This window comes from Hyperolius riggenbachi, chromosome 11 (genome assembly GCF_040937935.1).
Source record: "Hyperolius riggenbachi isolate aHypRig1 chromosome 11, aHypRig1.pri, whole genome shotgun sequence".
NCBI classification, from domain to species: Eukaryota; Metazoa; Chordata; class Amphibia; order Anura; family Hyperoliidae; genus Hyperolius; species Hyperolius riggenbachi.
The window spans coordinates 136,308,375-136,329,982 of NC_090656.1; the positions used below are offsets into that span (position 1 = coordinate 136,308,375).

General features: G+C 44.0%; 1 protein-coding gene across 1 annotated transcript in view; it reads right to left on the reverse strand.

Moving 5' to 3' along the window:
• Nucleotides 1–2,504: 2,504 nt before the first annotated feature.
• Nucleotides 2,505–21,608, reverse strand: part of LOC137538790 (solute carrier family 22 member 20-like) — a 151,166-nt gene continuing 132,062 nt past the window's right edge. Inside the window, exons 9-10 of the mRNA XM_068261110.1 lie at nt 19,150–19,353; nt 2,505–2,851 (exon numbers count right to left, since the gene is read on the reverse strand). Coding sequence (XP_068117211.1) covers nt 2,743–2,851; nt 19,150–19,353 — 313 coding nt within the window. The 3' untranslated portion in view covers nt 2,505–2,742. The remainder of the gene's footprint in view (nt 2,852–19,149; nt 19,354–21,608) is intronic.

Below are 21,608 nucleotides of genomic sequence, written 5' to 3' on the forward strand. Positions count from 1 at the left end.
TCTTTATTAACATATTAGCGGCTGCGTTAGTGCACTCATGCTACAGCACATTGGGCGGCAATTAGAAGGTTCACGCATAACTTAAGAGCCCACGCTACCAGGACAGGACCGCACGTAGCATGCGCAAGTTAATTTTGGTTTTGCACACTTTAGTGAATCAACCTCCTTGTGTGCCTTGTGCCTGCCAGAAATTTAAAACATTTACATGTCATTAATTAAATAAAATTTGAAAAATTAAAAAATACGGTGACACGCATATAAATGAATACAAGGAAGAAATTTCTATAATCATCCATAATCCAGCAAGACGGCACCTGTCTAAGCACAATGGACACAACAATAGGAGTAGAATAATGGTTATTAAAGACAGGAGATAAGCTTAGTGAGTTGTGGCCAATGTCTTCTTAACCTTGTGTGACCTTTTTAATACCCTGGACACAAGCTTACATGCCTTGCTACTGTCAGACACATTGTAGGTGGTTAACAAAAGGGAGTAATCTGCTTGTAAAACGTCAGTGGAAAAGCCCAGTCTGGGTTTTTACTGCATTTTTGGCAAAATTTGTCCCGGAATTCAGAGTATCCAACCAAGAAGATCTACACACTAGGAGAGGCAGCTGTTAAGGGTTTATTACTATTTCTGCCGCCCGGACGTGAAGCTCACGTCCGGGCAGCTGCTCTGATGCGGTGTCAAGCTTCGGCGCGCTCCTGCCCGCGATCGTGGGCACACCCCCGCCTCCCCGTTGTGTCCCCCGGTAGCCCTGGGATCAGTGAAAGGGAACATGGTTCCCGATCACCGATTCCTTTCCCCTGCAGAAAAACCGAAGCGCTCACCCGTGAGGCTTAAGTTCTTCTGCCCGTTAGAATTTCCGAATCCCCCTTGTACTTCCGCTTAGCGAGAAGTACAAGGAGGGAAACCAAAAACGAAGGTGGCCATCTTGTGGCCAAATAGTAAAACTACATCTACACATTTTTTTTATTACAATTTACACATATAATAACATTAAAACTTAGCTATTTATGTCCCACACCAAAATATTCCCCAAATAAAATTTTTAATGGGAAAAAAAATTACAATTAAAAAAAAACAAACAAAAGACATAAATAGTTACCTAAGGGTCTGAACTTTTTAAATATGCTTTTGAAGGGGGTATACTACAAACATTTTTTAAATTATAAGCTTGTAAATAGTGATGGGCGCAAAATGGAGACAATGCACCTTAATTTCCAAATAAAATATTGGTGCCATATATTGTGATAGGGACAAAATTTAAATGGTATAATAACCGAGACATACGGGCAAATAAAATACATAGGTTTTAATTATGGTAGCATGGATTATTTTAAAGTATAAACGTGTTTCATGCTAGACCTGCTTACTCATGGGTTCAATTCCAGAATTCAGACTTCTAGAATTATGCCGCTCATCTCAACTGTAGAATCAAAGAGCAATTATCATGGTCTTTAGTTTAACACACTTTTGGAGTAATAATCCAAACATTTGTATAGCGCTTTTCTCCTGTCGGTATCAAAGCGCTCAATACAAGAGCTGCAGCCAATGGGACACACTCAAGAGGCCACCCTGTAGCTTTAGGGAGTCTTGCCTTGAACTCCTTACTGAATAGGCACTGACCTTAGCCAGGATTTAAACCCTGGTCTCCCATGTCAAAGGCGGTGCCCCCACCAGTACACTATCCAGCCACAGTCAAATTATGGCACCAGTAAGTTACTTGACTGCAATTTACATGCAATATGTAGGTTACTAAAGACTGTGAAAGTACAGATTTATAAAATTGCTATATGTGTGCTTTATTGTAGAACTTAAAGTGAACCCGAGGTGAAAATAAACTGATTATATAAGCAATTATATATATCCTCCTACTCCAAAAAAAGGACTTTTTTTTTAGATATCCCATTTATTTTATATTTAAACATTTACAAAGTAGATTGAATGTTTTATTGTCTCTGCTAAATGTCTCATAAGAAGCATGTCTTTCAGGGGATATTTGTATGGGGACCTGTTATTGAATTCAGGTTTGCTTAACTTAAATGAGCTTTTTTGTCATGAGATTTTGGTAGGCATTTGTATCTGGTGAATAGGTAAGTTGCCTTTTCTTTTGTAGAATTCAGTGTCTATTAGCATTGGTGACCAATATTTTGCTTGGGATATCGGACACCCTTGGCAAGGTAATTCCTTCTTAAACGGGGCTTGCTATCTAATATCTCTACAATATTCTCATGCCAATGTTTGGAGGAAGCCAATTAACCAACCAAGGTTGTGGGAGGAATACAGATCACGCAAAGGGAAAACACACAAACAAAATTACAGACTTCATGCAGTTAGTGTGCTGACTGGGATTCAAACATGGAATCCTACATCTGCAAGGTAAGATTGCTAACCAATCTGTAAAAAAATGGTGGGAAATTGTCTAGCAGAAAGAAAGGCAGTTTTCATTAATTGCACTGACTCAGCTACTAAAAATGCTTTTCATCACTTTTTTGTCCATTTATACATAGAATTTATACATTTATACTTTCCGTTCATAATACAGAGAAAAAAACTGACAAAAAGTGCAAAAACATGTCAAAATGAATGAAATCACAATGCCAAACAAATATGCCAATATGCCAAAGGATGACCATGTCAACCAAGGAAAATCATAACATCAGCCTTTAGAGATGGAATAACAGGGACCCTGCTGTAAGTCAGGGTACTTTATTTTATTGGCTCTGCTGTTAGCTTATTTACACAGTTTCCACCAAGAGGGATTTTTGAGCAGGAACTGGAGATTGTCTCTGTGTGAGAGGAACTTCATCTTTTGGGACCATCGTATATGTTTCTTTAACTTTAAACCTGTAAAGAGGAAACAAACAAGTAAGAATTCATATAATATACTGTACCATCCATACACTACCACTGAGCACTAAAAGGTGTTACTGACTTTTAGTTATTTTTCTCATAGTTTTAGTTGCACAGTTATTTCACAATTTAATCATATTAACACACCAAAAACATTTTGGCAAGATAGATTGCTTCGGACCTGATCTAAATCTAACTATCACTAGTGTTTAGGGCTATCAATGGTCTAACGCCTGAAACATGGTTCTGTTTTACATAAAGAAATGTGCAAGGTAATAAAAAAAAACTACCTGGTGAGAAATTAACTTTGTTCTGTTAGGGCCTGAGCCCACTGTTGCGTTTAAAAACGTATTCGTTTTTATACGTTTTTAAATGTGTTTAATGTGTTTTGATGCCTTTAAATGCATTTCAAAACCTCATGCGTTTTTATAAACGCAGCAATGGGCTCAGGTACTTAGTAATTCTAGATGAAAAAAAACATTCTTTATCAGCAAAAAAATCAGGGAAGTTGATTCATCATCCTGATCTTTACTGTATGAATATATACTACTTCCAAAGAATTATTTCAATTGCCGTCTCATGCACAATATAAATTTTATTATTCGCCTTAGCTACATGACTAGATGGGTCACAAACACATTAAACACGCAAGTACTCTAAGCCACAATAGTGACGTTACCAAGTTTGAATATAGCCAGCTGCTGTGTACCATGCGGGGCAGATAGGTCAAACGTCAGCTGCCATTCATCTCCAAATTACTGTGAGGACTTTCATCTGTGGGCAAGCGCTAGGAGGAACATAACAACGCGCGGGTATCGAACGCACTGTGTGCCTGGTGTAACGGTGGTGGGTGAGGACCTAGTTGACCCTTATGGTGCAGCGTTTTCTGCGTAGGCTAAGGCTGGGCGATTGCGCTGCACCGAATTACGGGTCTGGTCCCTTATAACTAAGATAAGCGAGTGCTCCTGGCCAAGTAGTGGTTTTAATATGTATGTTTTTAATGTGTTTGTGACCCATCTAGTCATGTAGCTAAGGCGAATAATAAAATTTATATTGTGCATGAGACGGCAATTGAAATAATTCTTTGGAAGCAAGATACACAGTAGTCTTTTGCTGGCTCCTTATATAGTAGCACAATTTCTACGTGGTGGCTCTCCAGGACTTGTGAGTTTTGGAATGAATATATACTATTGACAGAACCCAGCAGACAATTTTACTGGTAAATTAACTTCTTGCCGACTGCTTCACACCGATTGGCGTGAGCAGTGCAGCAGCCCTGCAGGACGGATTGGCGTGAACGGCTGGGAATGGGCTTTCTAGTAGAGCGCGCTCGCTGATGCGTGCGCATCTCCGCACGCATACGCTCCGCCTTCAGTCTCCCAGCATCGCTCAGAGACTGTTAGGCGGCGAAACCGCCATCTATTTAGTTAGTACAGTGTTGCGATCTAAGGCAGCGCTGTACTGGGGACAGCCGTATGACACGGCTGTTCCCCTGGGGGACACAGGAGTGATCGGCTGTGATAGACTGAAGCCTATCACAGCTGATCGCTGTCATAGGCTGCCACTGGGAGGGAGGGTGGTTAAAATATTTTTTAAAAAAATAGCAAAGTTTAATAAAAAATAACAAACTAAATATTTATTTAAAAATAAATAAACATTCCGGGGGGCAATCTGACCCCACCAACAAGAAAGCTCTGTTGGTGGGGAAAAAAGGGGGGGATCACTTGTGAGTTGTGCGGCCCTGCAGCGAGGCCCTTAAGTTGCAGTGGCACAATTTGTCAAAAACGGCCTGGTCACTAGGAGGAGTTTAACACCGCGGTTCTTTAGGCCTCTTTCACAGTGAGATGTTGCGTTTGATGCGACGTTAAGGTCGCATAACGTGCCCCTAATGCAACAATGGAACGAAAAACGGCGCATGCGTTACATAAAAAAAAAATCAAAAAACATTACTGAGCATGTGCAACACACACAACGCAGCAGATTTATTGCTAAACGCACAGCATGCAGCACTTTCTAAATATTGCTACATGTTACACACAATGCAACGTGTGCACTGTGAATGTCGCACAGACTTTGTATTGCTGTGCGTTAGTCCATGTTAAAACATTTTCTAACGTGTGACTTTAACCACTTCCCGACCGCCGTATATACAATTAGCGGCCGGAAAGTGGACCCCGCAAGGACCGCCGTATTGACAAATGGCGGCGGTCCTTGTAGGGGCATGGGCGGAGCGATCGCGTCATCAGTGACGCGATCCTCCGCCTCCGCCTGGCGCCGCTCACCCGCCGCAACATCCCGCCGGCAATACGGAAGCGCCGGCGGGATGTTAACCCGACGATCGCCGCATACAAAGTGTATAATACACTTTGTAATGTTTACAAAGTGTATTATACAGGCTGCCTCCTGCCCTGGTGGTCCCAGTGTCCGAGGGACCACCAGGGCAGGCTGCAGCCACCCTAGTCTGCACCAAGCACACTGATTTCCCCCCCCCCCTGCCCCAGATAGCCCACAGCACCCATCAGACCCCCCCCTGCCCACCCCCCAGACCCCTGTTTGCACCCAATCACCCCCCTAATCACCCATCAATCACTCCCTGTCACTATCTGTCAACGCTATTTTTTTTTTATCCCCCCCCCCTGCCCCCTGCTCCCTCCTGATCACCCCCCCACCCCTCAGATTCTCCCCAGAACCCCCCCCCCAGACCCCCCCACCCCATGTACTGTATGCATCTATCCCCCCTGATCACCTGTCAATCACCTGTCAATCACCTGTCAATCACCCATCAATCACCCCCTGTCACTGCCACCCATCAATCAGCCCCTAACCTGCCCCTTGCGGGCAATCTGATCACCCACCCACACCAATAGATCGCCCGCAGATCCGACATCAGATCACCACCCAAGCGCAGCGTTTACATCTATTCTCTCCTCTAAACACCCACTAATTACCCATCAATCACCCATCAATCACCCCCTATCACCACCTGTCACTGTTACCCATCAGATCAGACCCTAATCTGCCCCTTGCGGGCACCCAATCACCCGCCTACACGCTCAGATTGCCCTCAGACCCCCCTTATCAATTCGCCAGTGCAATATTTACATCTGTTCTCCCCTGTAATAACCCACTGATTACCTGTCAATCACCTGTCAATCACCTATCAATCACCCATCAATCACCCATCAATCACCCCCTGTCACTGCCACCCATCAATCACCCCCTGTCACTGCCACCCATCAATCACCCCCTGTCACTGCCACCCATCAATCACCCGCTGTCACTGCCACCCATCAATCAGCCCCTAACCTGCCCCTTGCGGGCAATCTGATCACCCACCCACACCAATAGATCGCCCGCAGATCCGACGTCCGATCACCTCCCAAGTGCAGTGTTTACATCTGTTCTCTACCCTAAACACCCACTAATTACCCATCAATCACCCCCTGTCACTGCTACCTATCAGATTAGACCCCTATCTGCCCCTAGGGCACTCAATCACCCGCCCACACCCTTAGAATGCTCTCAGACCCCAGCCCTGATCACCTCGCCAGTGCATTGCTTGCATCTATTCCCCCCTCTAATCACACCTTGAGACACCCATCAATCACCTCCTGTCACCCCCTAACACACCTACCCATCAGATCAGGCCCTAATTTGCCCCGTGTGGGCTCCTGATCACTCGGCCAAACCCTCAGATCCCCCTCAGACCCCCTTCCGATCACCTCCCCAGTGCATTGATTGCATCTATTTTCCCCTCTAACCACCCCCTGAGACACCCATCAATCACCTCCTGTCACCCCCCTAGCACTCCTATCCATCAGATCAGGCCCAATACAACCTGTCATTTAAAAGGCCACCCTGCTTATGACCGGTTCCACAAAATTCGCCCCCTTATAGACCACCTGTCATCAAAATTTGCAGATGCTTATACCCCTGAACAGTCATTTTGAGACATTTGGTTTCCAGACTACTCACGGTTTTGGGCCCGTAAAATGCCAGGGCGGTATAGGAACCCCACAAGTGACCCCATTTTAGAAAAAAAGACACCCCAAGGTATTCTGTTAGGTGTATGACGAGTTCATAGAAGATTTTAATTTTTGTCAAAAGTTAGCGGAAATTGATTTTTATTGGGTTTTTTTTCACAAAGTGTCATTTTTCACTAACTTGTGAGGGACCACCAGGGCAGGCTGCAGCCACCCTAGTCTGCACCAAGCACACTGATTTCCCCCCCCCCCTGCCCCAGATAGCCCACAGCACCCATCAGACCCCCCCTGCCCACCCCCCAGACCCCTGTTTGCACCCAATCACCCCCCCTAATCACCCATCAATCACTCCCTGTCACTATCTGTCAACGCTATTTTTTTTTTATCCCCCCCCTGCCCCCTGCTCCCTCCTGATCACCCCCCCACCCCTCAGATTCTCCCCAGAACCCCCCTCAGACCCCCCCACCCCATGTACTGTATGCATCTATCCCCCCTGATCACCTGTCAATCACCTGTCAATCACCCATCAATCACCCCCTGTCACTGCCACCCATCAATCAGCCCCTAACCTGCCCCTTGCGGGCAATCTGATCACCCACCCACACCAATAGATCGCCCGCAGATCCGACATCAGATCACCACCCAAGCGCAGCGTTTACATCTATTCTCTCCTCTAAACACCCACTAATTACCCATCAATCACCCCCTATCACCACCTGTCACTGTTACCCATCAGATCAGACCCTAATCTGCCCCTTGCGGGCACCCAATCACCCGCCTACACGCTCAGATTGCCCTCAGACCCCCCCTTATCAATTCGCCAGTGCAATATTTACATCTGTTCTCCCCTGTAATAACCCACTGATTACCTGTCAATCACCTGTCAATCACCTATCAATCACCCATCAATCACCCATCAATCACCCCCTGTCACTGCCACCCATCAATCACCCCCTGTCACTGCCACCCATCAATCACCCCCTGTCACTGCCACCCATCAATCACCCGCTGTCACTGCCACCCATCAATCAGCCCCTAACCTGCCCCTTGCGGGCAATCTGATCACCCACCCACACCAATAGATCGCCCGCAGATCCGACGTCCGATCACCTCCCAAGTGCAGTGTTTACATCTGTTCTCTACCCTAAACACCCACTAATTACCCATCAATCACCCCCTGTCACTGCTACCTATCAGATTAGACCCCTATCTGCCCCTAGGGCACTCAATCACCCGCCCACACCCTTAGAATGCTCTCAGACCCCAGCCCTGATCACCTCGCCAGTGCATTGCTTGCATCTATTCCCCCCTCTAATCACACCTTGAGACACCCATCAATCACCTCCTGTCACCCCCTAACACACCTACCCATCAGATCAGGCCCTAATTTGCCCCGTGTGGGCTCCTGATCACTCGGCCAAACCCTCAGATCCCCCTCAGACCCCCTTCCGATCACCTCCCCAGTGCATTGATTGCATCTATTTTCCCCTCTAACCACCCCCTGAGACACCCATCAATCACCTCCTGTCACCCCCCTAGCACTCCTATCCATCAGATCAGGCCCAATACAACCTGTCATCTAAAAGGCCACCCTGCTTATGACCGGTTCCACAAAATTCGCCCCCTTATAGACCACCTGTCATCAAAATTTGCAGATGCTTATACCCCTGAACAGTCATTTTGAGACATTTGGTTTCCAGACTACTCACGGTTTTGGGCCCGTAAAATGCCAGGGCGGTATAGGAACCCCACAAGTGACCCCATTTTAGAAAAAAAGACACCCCAAGGTATTCTGTTAGGTGTATGACGAGTTCATAGAAGATTTTAATTTTTGTCAAAAGTTAGCGGAAATTGACTTTTATTGGTTTTTTTTCACAAAGTGTCATTTTTCACTAACTTGTGACAAAAAATAAAATCTTCTATGAACTCGCCATACACCTAACGGAATACCTTGGGGTGTCTTCTTTCTAAAATGGGGTCACTTGTGGGGTTCCTATACTGCCCTGGCATTTTAGGGGCCCTAAACCGCGAGGAGTAGTCTAGAAAACAAATGCCTCAAAATGACCTGTGAATAGGACGTTGGGCCCCTTAGCGCACCTAGGCTGCAAAAAAGTGTCACACATGTGGTACCGCCGTACTCAGGAAAAGTAGTATAATGTGTTTTGGGGTGTATTTTTACACATACCCATGCTGGGTGGGAGAAATTTCTATGTAAATGGACAATTGTGTGTAAAAAACATCAAACAATTGTTATTTACAGAGATATTTCTCCCACTAAGCATGGGTATGTGTAAAAATACACCCCAAAACACATTATACTACTTCTCCTGAGTACGGCGGTACCACATGTGTGGCACTTTTTTACACCCTAAGTACGCTAAGGGGCCCAAAGTCCAATGAGTACCTTTAGGATTTCACAGGTCATTTTGCAACATTTGGTTTCAAGACTACTCCTCACGGTTTAGGGCCCCTAAAATGCCAGGGCAGTATAGGAACCCCACAAATGACCCCATTCTAGAAAGAAAACACCCAAAGGTATTCCGTTAGGAGTATGGTGAGTTCATAGAAGATTTAATTTTTTGTCCCAAGTTAGCGGAAAATGACACTTTGTGAAAAAAAACAATTAATATCAATTTCCGCTAACTTGTGACAAAAAATTAAAAACTTCTATGAACTCACCATACTCCTAACGGAATACCTTGGGGTGTCTTCTTTCTAAAATGGGGTCATTAGTGGGGTTCCTATACTGCCCTGGCATTTTAGGGGCCCTAAACCGTAAGGAGTAGTCTTGAAACAAAAATGACCTGTGAAATCCTAAAGGTACTCATTGGACTTTGGGCCCCTTAGCGCAGTTAGGGTGCAAAAAAGTGCCACACATGTGGTATCGCCGTACTCAGGAGAAGTAGTACAATGTGTTTTGGGGTGTATTTTTACACATACCCATGCTGGGTGGGAGAAATACTGCTGTAAATGGACAATTGTGTGTAAAAAAATCAAAAGATTGTCATTTACAGAGGTATTTCTCCCACCCAGCATGGGTATGTGTAAAAATACACCCCAAAACACGTTGTACTACTTCTCCCGAGTATGGCGATACCACATGTGTGGCACTTTTTTGCACCCTAACTGCGCTAAAGGGCCCAAAGTCCAATGAGTACCTTTAGGATTTCACAGGTCATTTTGAGAAATTTCGTTTCAAGACTACTCCTCACGGTTTAGGGCCCCTAAAATGCCAGGGCAGTATAGGAACCCCACAAATGACCCCATTTTAGAAAGAAGACACCCCAAGGTATTCCGTTAGGAGTATGGCGAGTTCATAGAAGATTTTATTTTTTGTCACAAGTTAGCGGAAATTGATTTTAATTGTGTTTTTTCACAAAGTGTCATTTTCCGCTAACTTTTGACAAAAAATAAAATCTTCTATGAACTCACCATACTCCTAACGGAATACCTTGGGGTGTCTTCTTTCTAAAATGTGGTCATTTGTGGGGTTCCTATACTGCCCTGGCATTTTAGGGGCCCTAAACCGTGAGGAGTAGTCTTGAAACGAAATTTCTCAAAATGACCTGTGAAATCCTAAAGGTACTCATTGGACTTTGGGCCCTTTAGCGCAGTTAGGGTGCAAAAAAGTGCCACACATGTGGTATCGCCGTACTCAGGAGAAGTAGTATAATGTGTTTTGGGGTGTATTTTTACACATACCCATGCTGAGTGGGAGAAAGATCTCTGTAAATGGACAATTGTGTGTAAAAAAAATTAACAAATTGTCATTTACAGAGATATTTCTCCCACCCAGCATGGGTATGTGTAAAAATACACCCCAAAACACATTATACTACTTCTCCTGAGTACAGCAATACCACATGTGTGGCACTTTTTTGCAGCCTAACTGCGCTAAGGGGTCCAAAGTCCAATGAGTACCTTTAGGCTTTACAGGGGTGCTTACAATTTAGCACCCCCCAAAATGTCAGGACAGTAAACACACCCCACAAATGACCCCATTTTGGAAAGTAGACCCTTCAAGGTATTCAGAGAGGGGCATGGTGAGTCCGTGGCAGATTTCATTTTTTTTTGTCGCAAGTTAGAAGAAATGGAAACTTTTTTTTTTTCTCACAAAGTGTCATTTTCCGCTTACTTGTGACAAAAAATAATATCTTCTATGAACTCACTATGCCTCTCAGTGAATACTTTGGGATGTCTTCTTTCCAAAATGGGGTCATTTGGGGGATATTTATACTATCCTGGAATTCTAGCCCCTCATGAAACATGACAGGGGGTCAGAAAAGTCATAGATGCTTGAAAATGAGAAAATTCACTTTTTGCACCATAGTTTGTAAACGCTATAACTTTTACCCAAACCAATAAATATACACTGAATGGGGTTTTTTTTATCAAAAACATGATTGTCCACATTTTTCGCGCTGCATGTATACAGAAATTTTACTTTATTTGAAAAATGTCAGCACAGAAAGTTAAAAAAATCATTTTTTTGCCAAAATTCATGTCTTTTTTGATGAATATAATAAAAAGTAAAAATCGCAGGAGCAATCAAATAGCACCAAAAGAAAGCTTTATTAGTGACAAGAAAAGGAGCCAAAATTCATTTAGGTGGTAGGTTGTATGAGCGAGCAATAAACCGTGAAAGCTGCAGTGGTCTGAATGGAAAAAAAGTGGCTGGTCCTTAAGGGGTAGAAAGCCCTAGGTCCTCAAGTGGTTAACGTCGCACTGTGAAAGAGGCCTAAATGGTTAAAGGAATTGCCAGTTGGAGCTGAACACGTGATAAAGCGGGAAATGAACCCGCTTATATCTTCAAAAGCTAAAATCTGTGCACATTTTTGCAGAGCATGCGTATTTTAAGTTTGCAGCAGCTATGCAATTATTTTTTCTGGTCTTGTAAAAAAAATTACTATTTCAGGCATTGGAGAAAACCTCCATAGTGATACTTTATCTTTTCCACAAAGACCAGAGAGGATTTATGATGAAACTATACAGTACTGTAGTTTTGGCCACAAAGAGTTAATCTATCAGATCTGGACAGTTCACAGACTGATATTTAGTTTAAGCAAGCTGCATCTGACATTGACACAGGAAGACAGATTTGCAAACATAGCAAAAGGTAAAAATAAAATAATAATGCATAATTTGTTGGCCTGCAATACACAAATCATGCATTAAAACATGTCTAAACTAAGGCTTCAAAACTTACTTGAATAAGTACTAAGTAGTAACTGATGTAGAAATCAAGAAATATTACTTAGCTGACTAGGTTAGGCTGATTCTAGCTAACTCACATGAGTTATATTCTGAATGAGTGAGATACTTACTGGTATTTCTGCATTTATCCATGTGTTTGAATATAGTAGAAGCAGTAAAGTGTTGTACCGTGTTAGCCATGAGTAAAAGCAAGAAGTTTTGAATCAGGATGATACCATTTATTGGCTAACTTAGAGATGGATAAACAGTGAGCTTTCGACTTATAAAAAGCCTTTGTCGGACTGGTTCCTGACCAAAACTGAAAAACACAGCTTATATACACTGACATACAGAGGAGAAACATTCTTTAGCAAACATAAATGTAATTAGATGCCTTAACTGTTACTGAGGAGGCTTTCCCAGGCATCCTATCTAAATTGATAAGATCAATAGAATCCTCAACATGACATAAAGCAGACTCTAGTGATGAAGAGACATCGTAAATTCCGAAATTTCGGAATTTACGATGTCTCTTCATCACTAGAGTCTGCTTTATGTCATGTTGAGGATTCTATTGATCTTATCAATTTAGATAGGATGCCTGGGAAAGCCTCCTCAGTAACAGTTAAGGCATCTAATTACATTTATGTTTGCTAAAGAATGTTTCTCCTCTGTATGTTAGTATATATAAGCTGTGTTTTACAGTTTTAGTCAGGAACCAGTCCGACGTCGAAAGCTTAATAAAATGGTATCATCCTGATCCAAAACTTTTTGAATATAGTAGATGTTTGGTCCAGTTTCTGTATTTAATTAATGCCAGATGAACATGGTATTGGCATCACATTTAGAGATGGCTCAAACCTCCGATTTTAGGTTCGCGAACCTCGAACACGAACTTCCGAAAAAGTTTGCGTGTGTACGAACTTTGCAACCCTCCATAGACTTCAATGGGCAGGCAAACTTTCAAAACGTCAAACATTAATTCTGGCCAGAAAAGTGATGGAAAAGATGTTTCAAGGGGTGTAACACCTGAAGGGGGCATGGCGGAGTGGGATACACGCCAAAAGTCCCGGGGAAAAAAATCAGGATTTGATGCACAGCAGCGTTTTAAGGGCAGAAATCACATTGCAATGCTAAATTGGAGGCATAAAGTGCTTTAAAACATCTTGCATGTGTATATGTTACGACCAGAACCCGAAGTGTGGCCACTTCGCATTCTGGCCAGCCACTTCGGGAGGAGGCAGTGCGAAAGCCGGCGGCTTCATCTATTACATTGCCGCCGGCTATATTTAATGAAATTAAGCAAGTTGTTATACATTTGGCCGCAGCGAGACGGCCGTAAAATACATTGTAGCTTAGTGTAGTAATTACATTTCTGACATTGGCCGCTCCGCTGCGGCCACTTCGCACATTGGCCGGCCAGAACCCGAAGTGGCTGGCCAGAACGCGAAGTGGCCACACTTCGGGTTCTGGCCGTAACATATACATCAATCAGGTAGTGTAATTAGTGTACTGCTTCACACTGACAGACCAAACTCACTGTGTAACACACCGCAAACAGCTGTTTGTGTAGTGATGGCTGTGCTGGACTACTGCGCACTTTTACTTTCACCGCGGCAAGGTAACGATCACAAAGGGGAATTGACACATGTACATACCTTTTGCTTTGTTGTTACAGCCGCAGTGCAGCCAGAAAAAATAGGCAGACATGTACACACACCAGAAAAAAATTGTTATTGTTTTTCTTAGCGGCCGCTGCTAGCATTAGGCCTTAAAAATTCAGGAATCCACCTGAAGAAATAATTGCGGCCTGGTATCTTCCACTGCGGTTTGTGGCTTTGCTTTTGTGTGCTGCTTTTCCTCAGGTGGTCATCCCATTGCAGTTTGTGCTTCGTCATCATGTGCCTTCGTAAGGCAGTTGTCCCTACACGGGTCTTGGTCTTTCCACGGCTCAATTTTCGGTGGCAGAGAGTTCAAATGGCATTGCTCTCATCTGAGGCAGACACACACAAAAATGTCCACACCGCTGAGCCCTGGGATGATGGCACTTTGGTGGTGGCGGCCGACTGAGTGTTAAGTGGGGTGCCAGAATTAGAGCAGGAGGAGGAAGATACGTCACGGTTCCGTGCAGAAGCTGAGGAAGATGAGGTGTTCTGTGTTAAATAGTCAACTACGTCCTGACAATCTTGGGAGTTGATGGCATGTGCCTTCTGAACACTGTACTTTGGTCCAGGGCTGTACAAAATCACGACAGCACGACCTCAAACAGATCTGCCGGGTGGCCTGCCTCTGCCTGTTTTGTCCATATTGGGGGGGGGGGATGAAGTGAAAGGTGTGCACTGACTTGACTAATACAATGTGCAGTCACACAGGTACCGTGAACAGGTATGCAGTGACTGGTATATAAAACTGTGTGCTGTCACACAGGTGCAGTGAACAGGTATGCACGGACTGGTATCAATACAATGTGCAGCTGTCACACACACAGGTGCAGTGAACATGTATGCACGGACTGGTATTACAAATGCACAGCTGTCACACACTCAGGTACACTGAACAGGTATGCAGTGACTGGTATATAAAACTGCGTGCTGTCATGCAGGTGCAGTGAACATAAACAGATATGCACGGACTGGTATTACAAATGTGCAGCTGTCACACACACAAGTACACTGAACAGGTATGCAGTGACTGGTATATAACACTGCATGCTGACACGCAGGTGCAGTGAACATGAACAGGTATGCACAGGTATGCACGGACTGGTATTACAAATGTGCAGCTGTCACACACACAGGTACACTGAACAGGTATGCAGTGACTGGTATTTAATACTGAGTGCTGTCACGCAGGTGCAGTGAACATGAACAGGTATGCACGGACTGGTATTACAAATGTGCAGCTGTCACACACATTGAAAAGGTAGGCACTTAATGTGTTGGGCCTGGCACAGTATAGCAATTAGCAAGGGCCAGCTGCGACTGACAGGGCTGTATATGCAAGTGTCAGTGGGCCACACAAAAAAAAAAAACACATCACAAGAACATTAGCTCTCAAAAGCGCTGTTTTGGGGTGCTTTTTAGCAATAAATATCAGCAAGGAGCAAGCTAACAAGCCTAACAACAGCCTAACTAAGCTTTCCCTAATCTCTGCAGCAACTTTCTCCCTTCTCTCACTAACTACGCAGCACACAGAGTTAGAAAATGGCAGACGCAGCTGCCTTTTATAAAAGGCAGCTGTGATGTAAAGGGTCAGAGTTTAGCCCAATGATGTACTATAGGGGGCGGGTCAAACTCACATGAAGTTTGCGTTCGACCACGAACGCAAACCACTGATGTTCGCGTGAATAAGTTTGAATGCGAACCATTTGGGCCATCATTACTCACATTATTTCATTGATGTGAAAGTAGGAAATATGGCATCACATTATTGCATTGATCCAAAAGGAGGACTGAAGTATTGGGATTTCCCATCCTGATATGAATGTGTCATTAGATTTGAATATGTGCCTTATTCATACCACGTCTCATCCAGCTTTTTTCTACAGCATGGGAAAAAAATGGTAAAGAAAGTGCTCTGCTCTATACAGAATATAGTTAATTATGGTTAAATTAATGGATCTGGGTTGAAAATAAGTGGGTGGTTTCTACTACCTGTTGGTCAAGCTTTGTTAAGAAAATCCAGAATCAAATGGTATCCAGAAGCTCTAAATGTGCCCATCTAGCCACAGCAGGCTGGCATACATGATTACAGTAAGTGATGTGACAGTGGAGCTATGTAGCTACTAGAAGGAGATAGTGAGTGACGGAGCACCAAATCTTACTTTTTCTATAGAAAAAAAAGGTGTACATCTTTCATTGTGTAGCTACTGCTTTGTTTCATTAGATGTGTGAGAACTAATATCTTGAATAGTCCGACCTATTTGGTTTGTATAAAAGGACATCTTTCACTGAATACCCTTATTGATGACAGCTCTGCCCACCTATGGGCACCCAAACCTTCCTCCCTTGTTGGCTTCCTTTAGAAAACTAGAAAACCAACACAGCTCCTATATCATAAATGTGTCAGTTTACCTGCAGTCTGGTTTTCCATTTTGTTGGATACTTTTTACACTGAAGAATTTCTTATATTTAAAAGGAACCTGAAATGAAATGTATAAAGAGGCTTTTTATAATGATCCCTCCTGTAGCATGTCCTGTCAGTTGCAGTGGCGCTGCAACCGAGCAGTTGTTATTTTTCTACCTGCATTCGGTTGCTTAGTTTTTGATTGTATTCGCAATGAGTCTCATTGCTATCTGCAGTCACACTGCAGTTCAGAGTTGCTCAGGGTGTTGTATGAATCCACCTATGGCTTGCTGCAGTTGAGCTGTGGATTTCTTACATGCATGTGGTTGCATAATTTGGCATGCATTTGTAATGAGAGTCCTTTCCATTCACAGACAGCTTGCGGCCTTCAATCAGCCTAACACAGGATTGCGTAATTACCATTCAGCTGTGTGGGAATTTCCATGTCTGCTCTCATTGGCTGATGTCCATAGAAAAGCCTGCTTCTTCTCTCACACCTTGCCCATCATAGCGTTCAGCTTTGCCATAGTTGATTGCTGGGCTCCTTGTGTAAAGTTTGAATATTGTATTGCATTACCTTGCTTTGCCTGCTTGGATGTTCACTGCACCCGCGGGGGTACATTGAAGTCTTTTCCTATCCTAACAGTTTGAAGACTGCCTTCACCAGGTTGGTGACTGGTAGGATTCTTGCTTGTCCGGTTCCTGTGAATGTAACTATAGGCTGTGGTTGCTATTAGTTACGCTCCTACTTGTTTGTCTTGCCCGTGCCAGTGTGGATGTTTGCTATCGCTGGAGCAGTGATTAGATTGGCAAACATTCCATCTGTCTCTCTGTTGCCTCAGTGTGGTGGACATTAGATGCTCAGTGCTGCAGTTGTACTGAGTAACCATTGTGTCTTGTTAGCTGGCAAGCATTCTGTCTGTCTGTTGTTGCTCAGTGCTGCGGTCGCACTGAGCAACCATTGTGTCTTGTTAGCTGACAAGCATTCCGTCTGTCTGTCTGTTGTCTGTCCTTGTTAATCAGTGTGGTGGACATCAGATGTTCAGTGCTGCGGTCACACTGAGCAACCATTGTGTCTTGTTAGCTGGCAAGTAGGCCTGAACGATTTATCGTTTTAATATCGAAATCGCGATCACGGAGATGATGATTTTTGCCGATATTCCACCAGACCTGTGCCCTCCCGCTGTGCGCAGCTCTGTGTGTAAACCAGCAGCGGCTCTCACTCCCCGCGGCAGCTTATCTTTCCTTCTGGCTTCTGCCTAGTTCCCCCTCCTCCCCCTTCTACGTCATCAGCCCTGCTGCAAGAGCGGCTCAGGCTCTCGCTCTCGCTAATGTGACACTTTCCTCGGCAGATTGTTTATTTCTGCAGACCAGGGGAGAGACAAAGGCTATTTAGCTAATGAATGGACGAGTTTTCCTCCCCCCTTATTCAACAGTTCCCATGAAATCTGGGAGCAGAGAAGGAATTCCCTCCCCCTTCATTGCCGAAGTACAGGAGAAGAGAGCATGTGGATGGAGCTGCACAGCATGGGGGAGATTGAGTAAGCAAGACTGAATGCATGACTGTGTGTGTTTCAGTATGTGTGTATCAGTGAGTGCTGGAGAAGTTTGATTGTGTGTGTGCACATATTAGTGTGTGCTGCAGGATGTGTGTATCAGTGAGTGCTGGATAAGTGTGTATGTGTGTGTATCAGTGAGTGCTGCAAGATGGAGAAGTGTGTGTGTGTGTGTGTGTGTGTAGATGTGTGTGTGTGTAAGTGCTGAGTGCAAGATGGATGTGTATCAGCGCAAACTCCCCCCCTCACGGCTTACCTTTACGCTACCTATCCCACACCTGACATTAACCGTCCCCACCGCCTCTGTGACATGGCTTTTATCCCAAGCACACACCCCCAGCATAGTAATATGTACTGCATGGGGAATCAAGGGACAGTGGCATGATAACTCCCCACCCCCTCGACTTGGTCTAATTTTTTTTTATTTTGACCTACTGTCTATTTGTTTGGGCTTAGAATTTATCACAGCTCTGCTCCGCCTCCTTTGCGCAGACGAAGAGGCACATGCTTAAGCTCGATTTTGCAGAAAATCGTGAATCGAATCGAAAGCGCAATTTCTGACAGAAATCGTGCAATTCAATCTTTTCCTAAAATCGTTCAGGCCTACTGGCAAGTATTCCGTCTATCTGTCTGTTGTCTGTCCTTGTTAATCAGTGTGGTGGACATCAGATGCTCAGTGCTGCGGTCGCACCGAGCAACCATTATGTTTTGTTTATTGTGGCGGTTATCGGAAGCTCAGAGCTGTGGTCGCTCTGAGCAATCTTGCTTCCTTGTTCATAGCTCCTGGTGTGATCTGTGTACTTCCTCCACAAGAGCATTCCGATCTACTACCTAATATCACCCAGCTGCATAGTCTTGTTTGCTCTGGTGGTACTCGGGTTTTCTCGGCCTCAGCCGCTATACCTTGCACGGTAAGACCTGGTGTAACCGAAGTCAGGAGACATATTCCGTGTCCTGTTCAATCGGGGGCTTGTCTATAGGTGAAGACGTGGGCCGAGCTCAGAGCTACGGCAATAGATTGGGGTATAGTGGCTGAAAGAAAACAGAAGAGATCTACCAGGCATTACACTTCTATATTCATCTCCCTTTAAACACTACCAGTTGCCTGGCAGTCCTGCAGTTCTCTTTGGCTTTAGTGGTGTCTGAATCACACACCTGAAACAAGCATGTGACTAAGCTTGTCAGATTTTTGTCAGAACTCAGAAACATCTAATCTGCATGTTTGTTCAGGGCCTATGGAACTAATAAAAGTATTGGAGACAGATGATCAGCAGGACTGTCAGGCAACTGGTATTGTTATAGTATATATATATATATATATATATATATATATATATATATATATATATATATATATATATATATATATATATATATATATATATATATATATATATATACTTTTTTACATTACTGTTCAGCCTAGAGAATATGTTTAGAGGTCAGTAAATGAAATATCTGTTTGAAAAATGCCATCATTTTACAGACATCTTACCTGGCTTCAACTTCTTCTATAGTATCTGGCAGTTGCTGATTACAAGTTTCATTTAAAAATGCAGCTGCAGCTCCAGATAATATTGCTGCACCTCCGTAAATTGCTGGTGCAAAAATAGGAGAAATCTCTGACAACATCAGCACCAATGGAGCAACCATGGAGCCCATCCGAGCTTTCATCCCAACAGCTCCCATTCCACTCTGCCTGTAAGAAATGTCCCACACAGTTTACAATCTCCAATGAAGACTTCTGTACATCAGCATGTATCATTAAAAAATTGTGTAACTAGAAATATAGAGCCTGACATCTCTAACCTTTATGAAAATGCTTCTTGCACAGTTGTCTCGGTCACTATAATTTTCCATTCGCCAGAAGGTACAACCAGAAAAGTCATTGACAAGTGTGCTTTTTAGATCAGTAACTCAACATTTACACTCTACCTATTATTGTAATCATATGCCCATAAAATGTATATGTACCATATTTAATTCATGCCTAATGTTTTATAATTTTTTTTTGGTCTGTTATATCTGTTAAGGACCAGCTATAGGTGTATACTTTTACTATATCGTAATTCGCAATCAACCCCACACAATCTGCAAATCCTGTGTGAAACTAGCCACCTTCAAAATAAATCATGCTGTATATTTGCATATATAGAGTGGGATGCAAAGGTTTGGGCAACATTGTTAATCATCATTGTGACGGACGAGCCGTCAGTGCGCAGAAAACGCAGCCGCAATCGACTTCCTGCCTCGGTTGTCGTTGCGCTGCCCCAATCAGAATCTCGTGTCTGTGGACACCAGGCAGTCCAGCCTGGGGAGTCTCTGCTGTCTTCAGGGGAGTAGTTAGCAGAGTTCTTTTCATGAAGCCTGTGCCCTGTGACTTGCTAATGAAGCCAGAGGGGTAACACTCAGATGTTAATTAACAAACCAGGAGTCTTTTCAGAGCCAAGGAAGCTAATCCCAGCAGGGGGCAGACTTAGCGGAACCATTCAGCCAGGATAGGGAAACATAGAGTTATGATCTTTATGCATGTTTTAGAAGTATCATACATCGGAGAGCTGTGGGAGTTATATCCTTCTGCTGGTCCGGATTCTGTGAGTATTTTGATATTAAATTGGGGCCACTGGCAGAATCAGAACTCGGGGAATTCCACCGTTTTTTAGCCGGGCATGCAAACATGCCCAAGTTTGATATCATATTAATCGGTAGGTTCTAGGGATCGAGAATATGTAATTATTATTTGTGTGCCGGCCGCGCAGGTCTGCCTAGGGAACATGTCAGGATTATGAGGTTGCTAAAGCCCCTGCCCAGATGTGATTACCATAGTCCGGCCTGGGGGCCGACTCTGGAAGCCCGCCTCTGATCTCAGCTCCATTAAAAGTGAATGAGCTGCCTGGGAAGGAAGTCCTCCCATTCCATCCATATGAGAACATCCTGCTGCCAGCTCAGAGGACATAGGGCTGGTGGCCATTTTGCTGAACTTTGAATGAAGCTCTGAAACAAAGGAACATGTGCTGGCGGCCATCTTGATTGGCCATCTTCTGTAACCTGGAACAAAGAATTCTGCTGAACTTTGATTGAAACCGTTTTGCTTGAACTTTCTGATTTTCCCACAAAGGACATATTTCCACAAACCATAAGTATTTTCTCCTTTTTTATTTCATACTGGCTATTACTGTCTTAATAATTGTGATTTTAATAATTGTCTGTATATATTAATTATTTATATTGCGTGAATAAACGACTTTCTCCAAGTCATTCACTGTCCGCTACCCTGCTTATCAGCACACACAGAACTGATCCCAGGTCCCTGAAGATACGCTACTGTTTGTTTATTGTTGGCTAGACAGAATATCGTGTGTTTAACCGTTTTATTCGCAGGATTAGTCAGTCAGTTAGTGGGCTCCACGGTCCCATGATAACCGCGGTGGTGGCAGTTTACTCTGAACCAGTGGGTGCAGTTGTAATCACCCGTGTCTCACAGGCTCCCTTCTGAATTGTCTGCGGCTAATTCTTAACGGTTCCTGCGCATTGACTGCGACCAGAGTTCGCACGATCTGTGCGCTGGCACCGTTTAGAGGGCTAAGTGCGGTCAGCCACTAGGGCTCCTGTGACAGTGTTAGGCAGCGGTTGGGACCTGTGTTGTGCTGAAAGTATCTACGATAGCGCTAGCGCTATCAAGAAACGAACTAATTCGTTGGTGTAGCTGGAAGGCAATATATTTTTTATATATACAGAGAGACTGTGTAGCCAGTACCCCACCCCAAAAGTTTTATTTTATTTGGCATGGAAATGTCCGGGAACTACCAGAACATGTGCCTAGCAGACCTGGAAAATCTTTGCGAAGAGAGGGGCATTGGCATCCTCCGCAAGAACAAACGGGACCTGATAGCAGACTTGTCCAGATGGGATGCCCAGCAACTGCGGGAGCCGGGAGTGTCCGCTGAAGTGGAT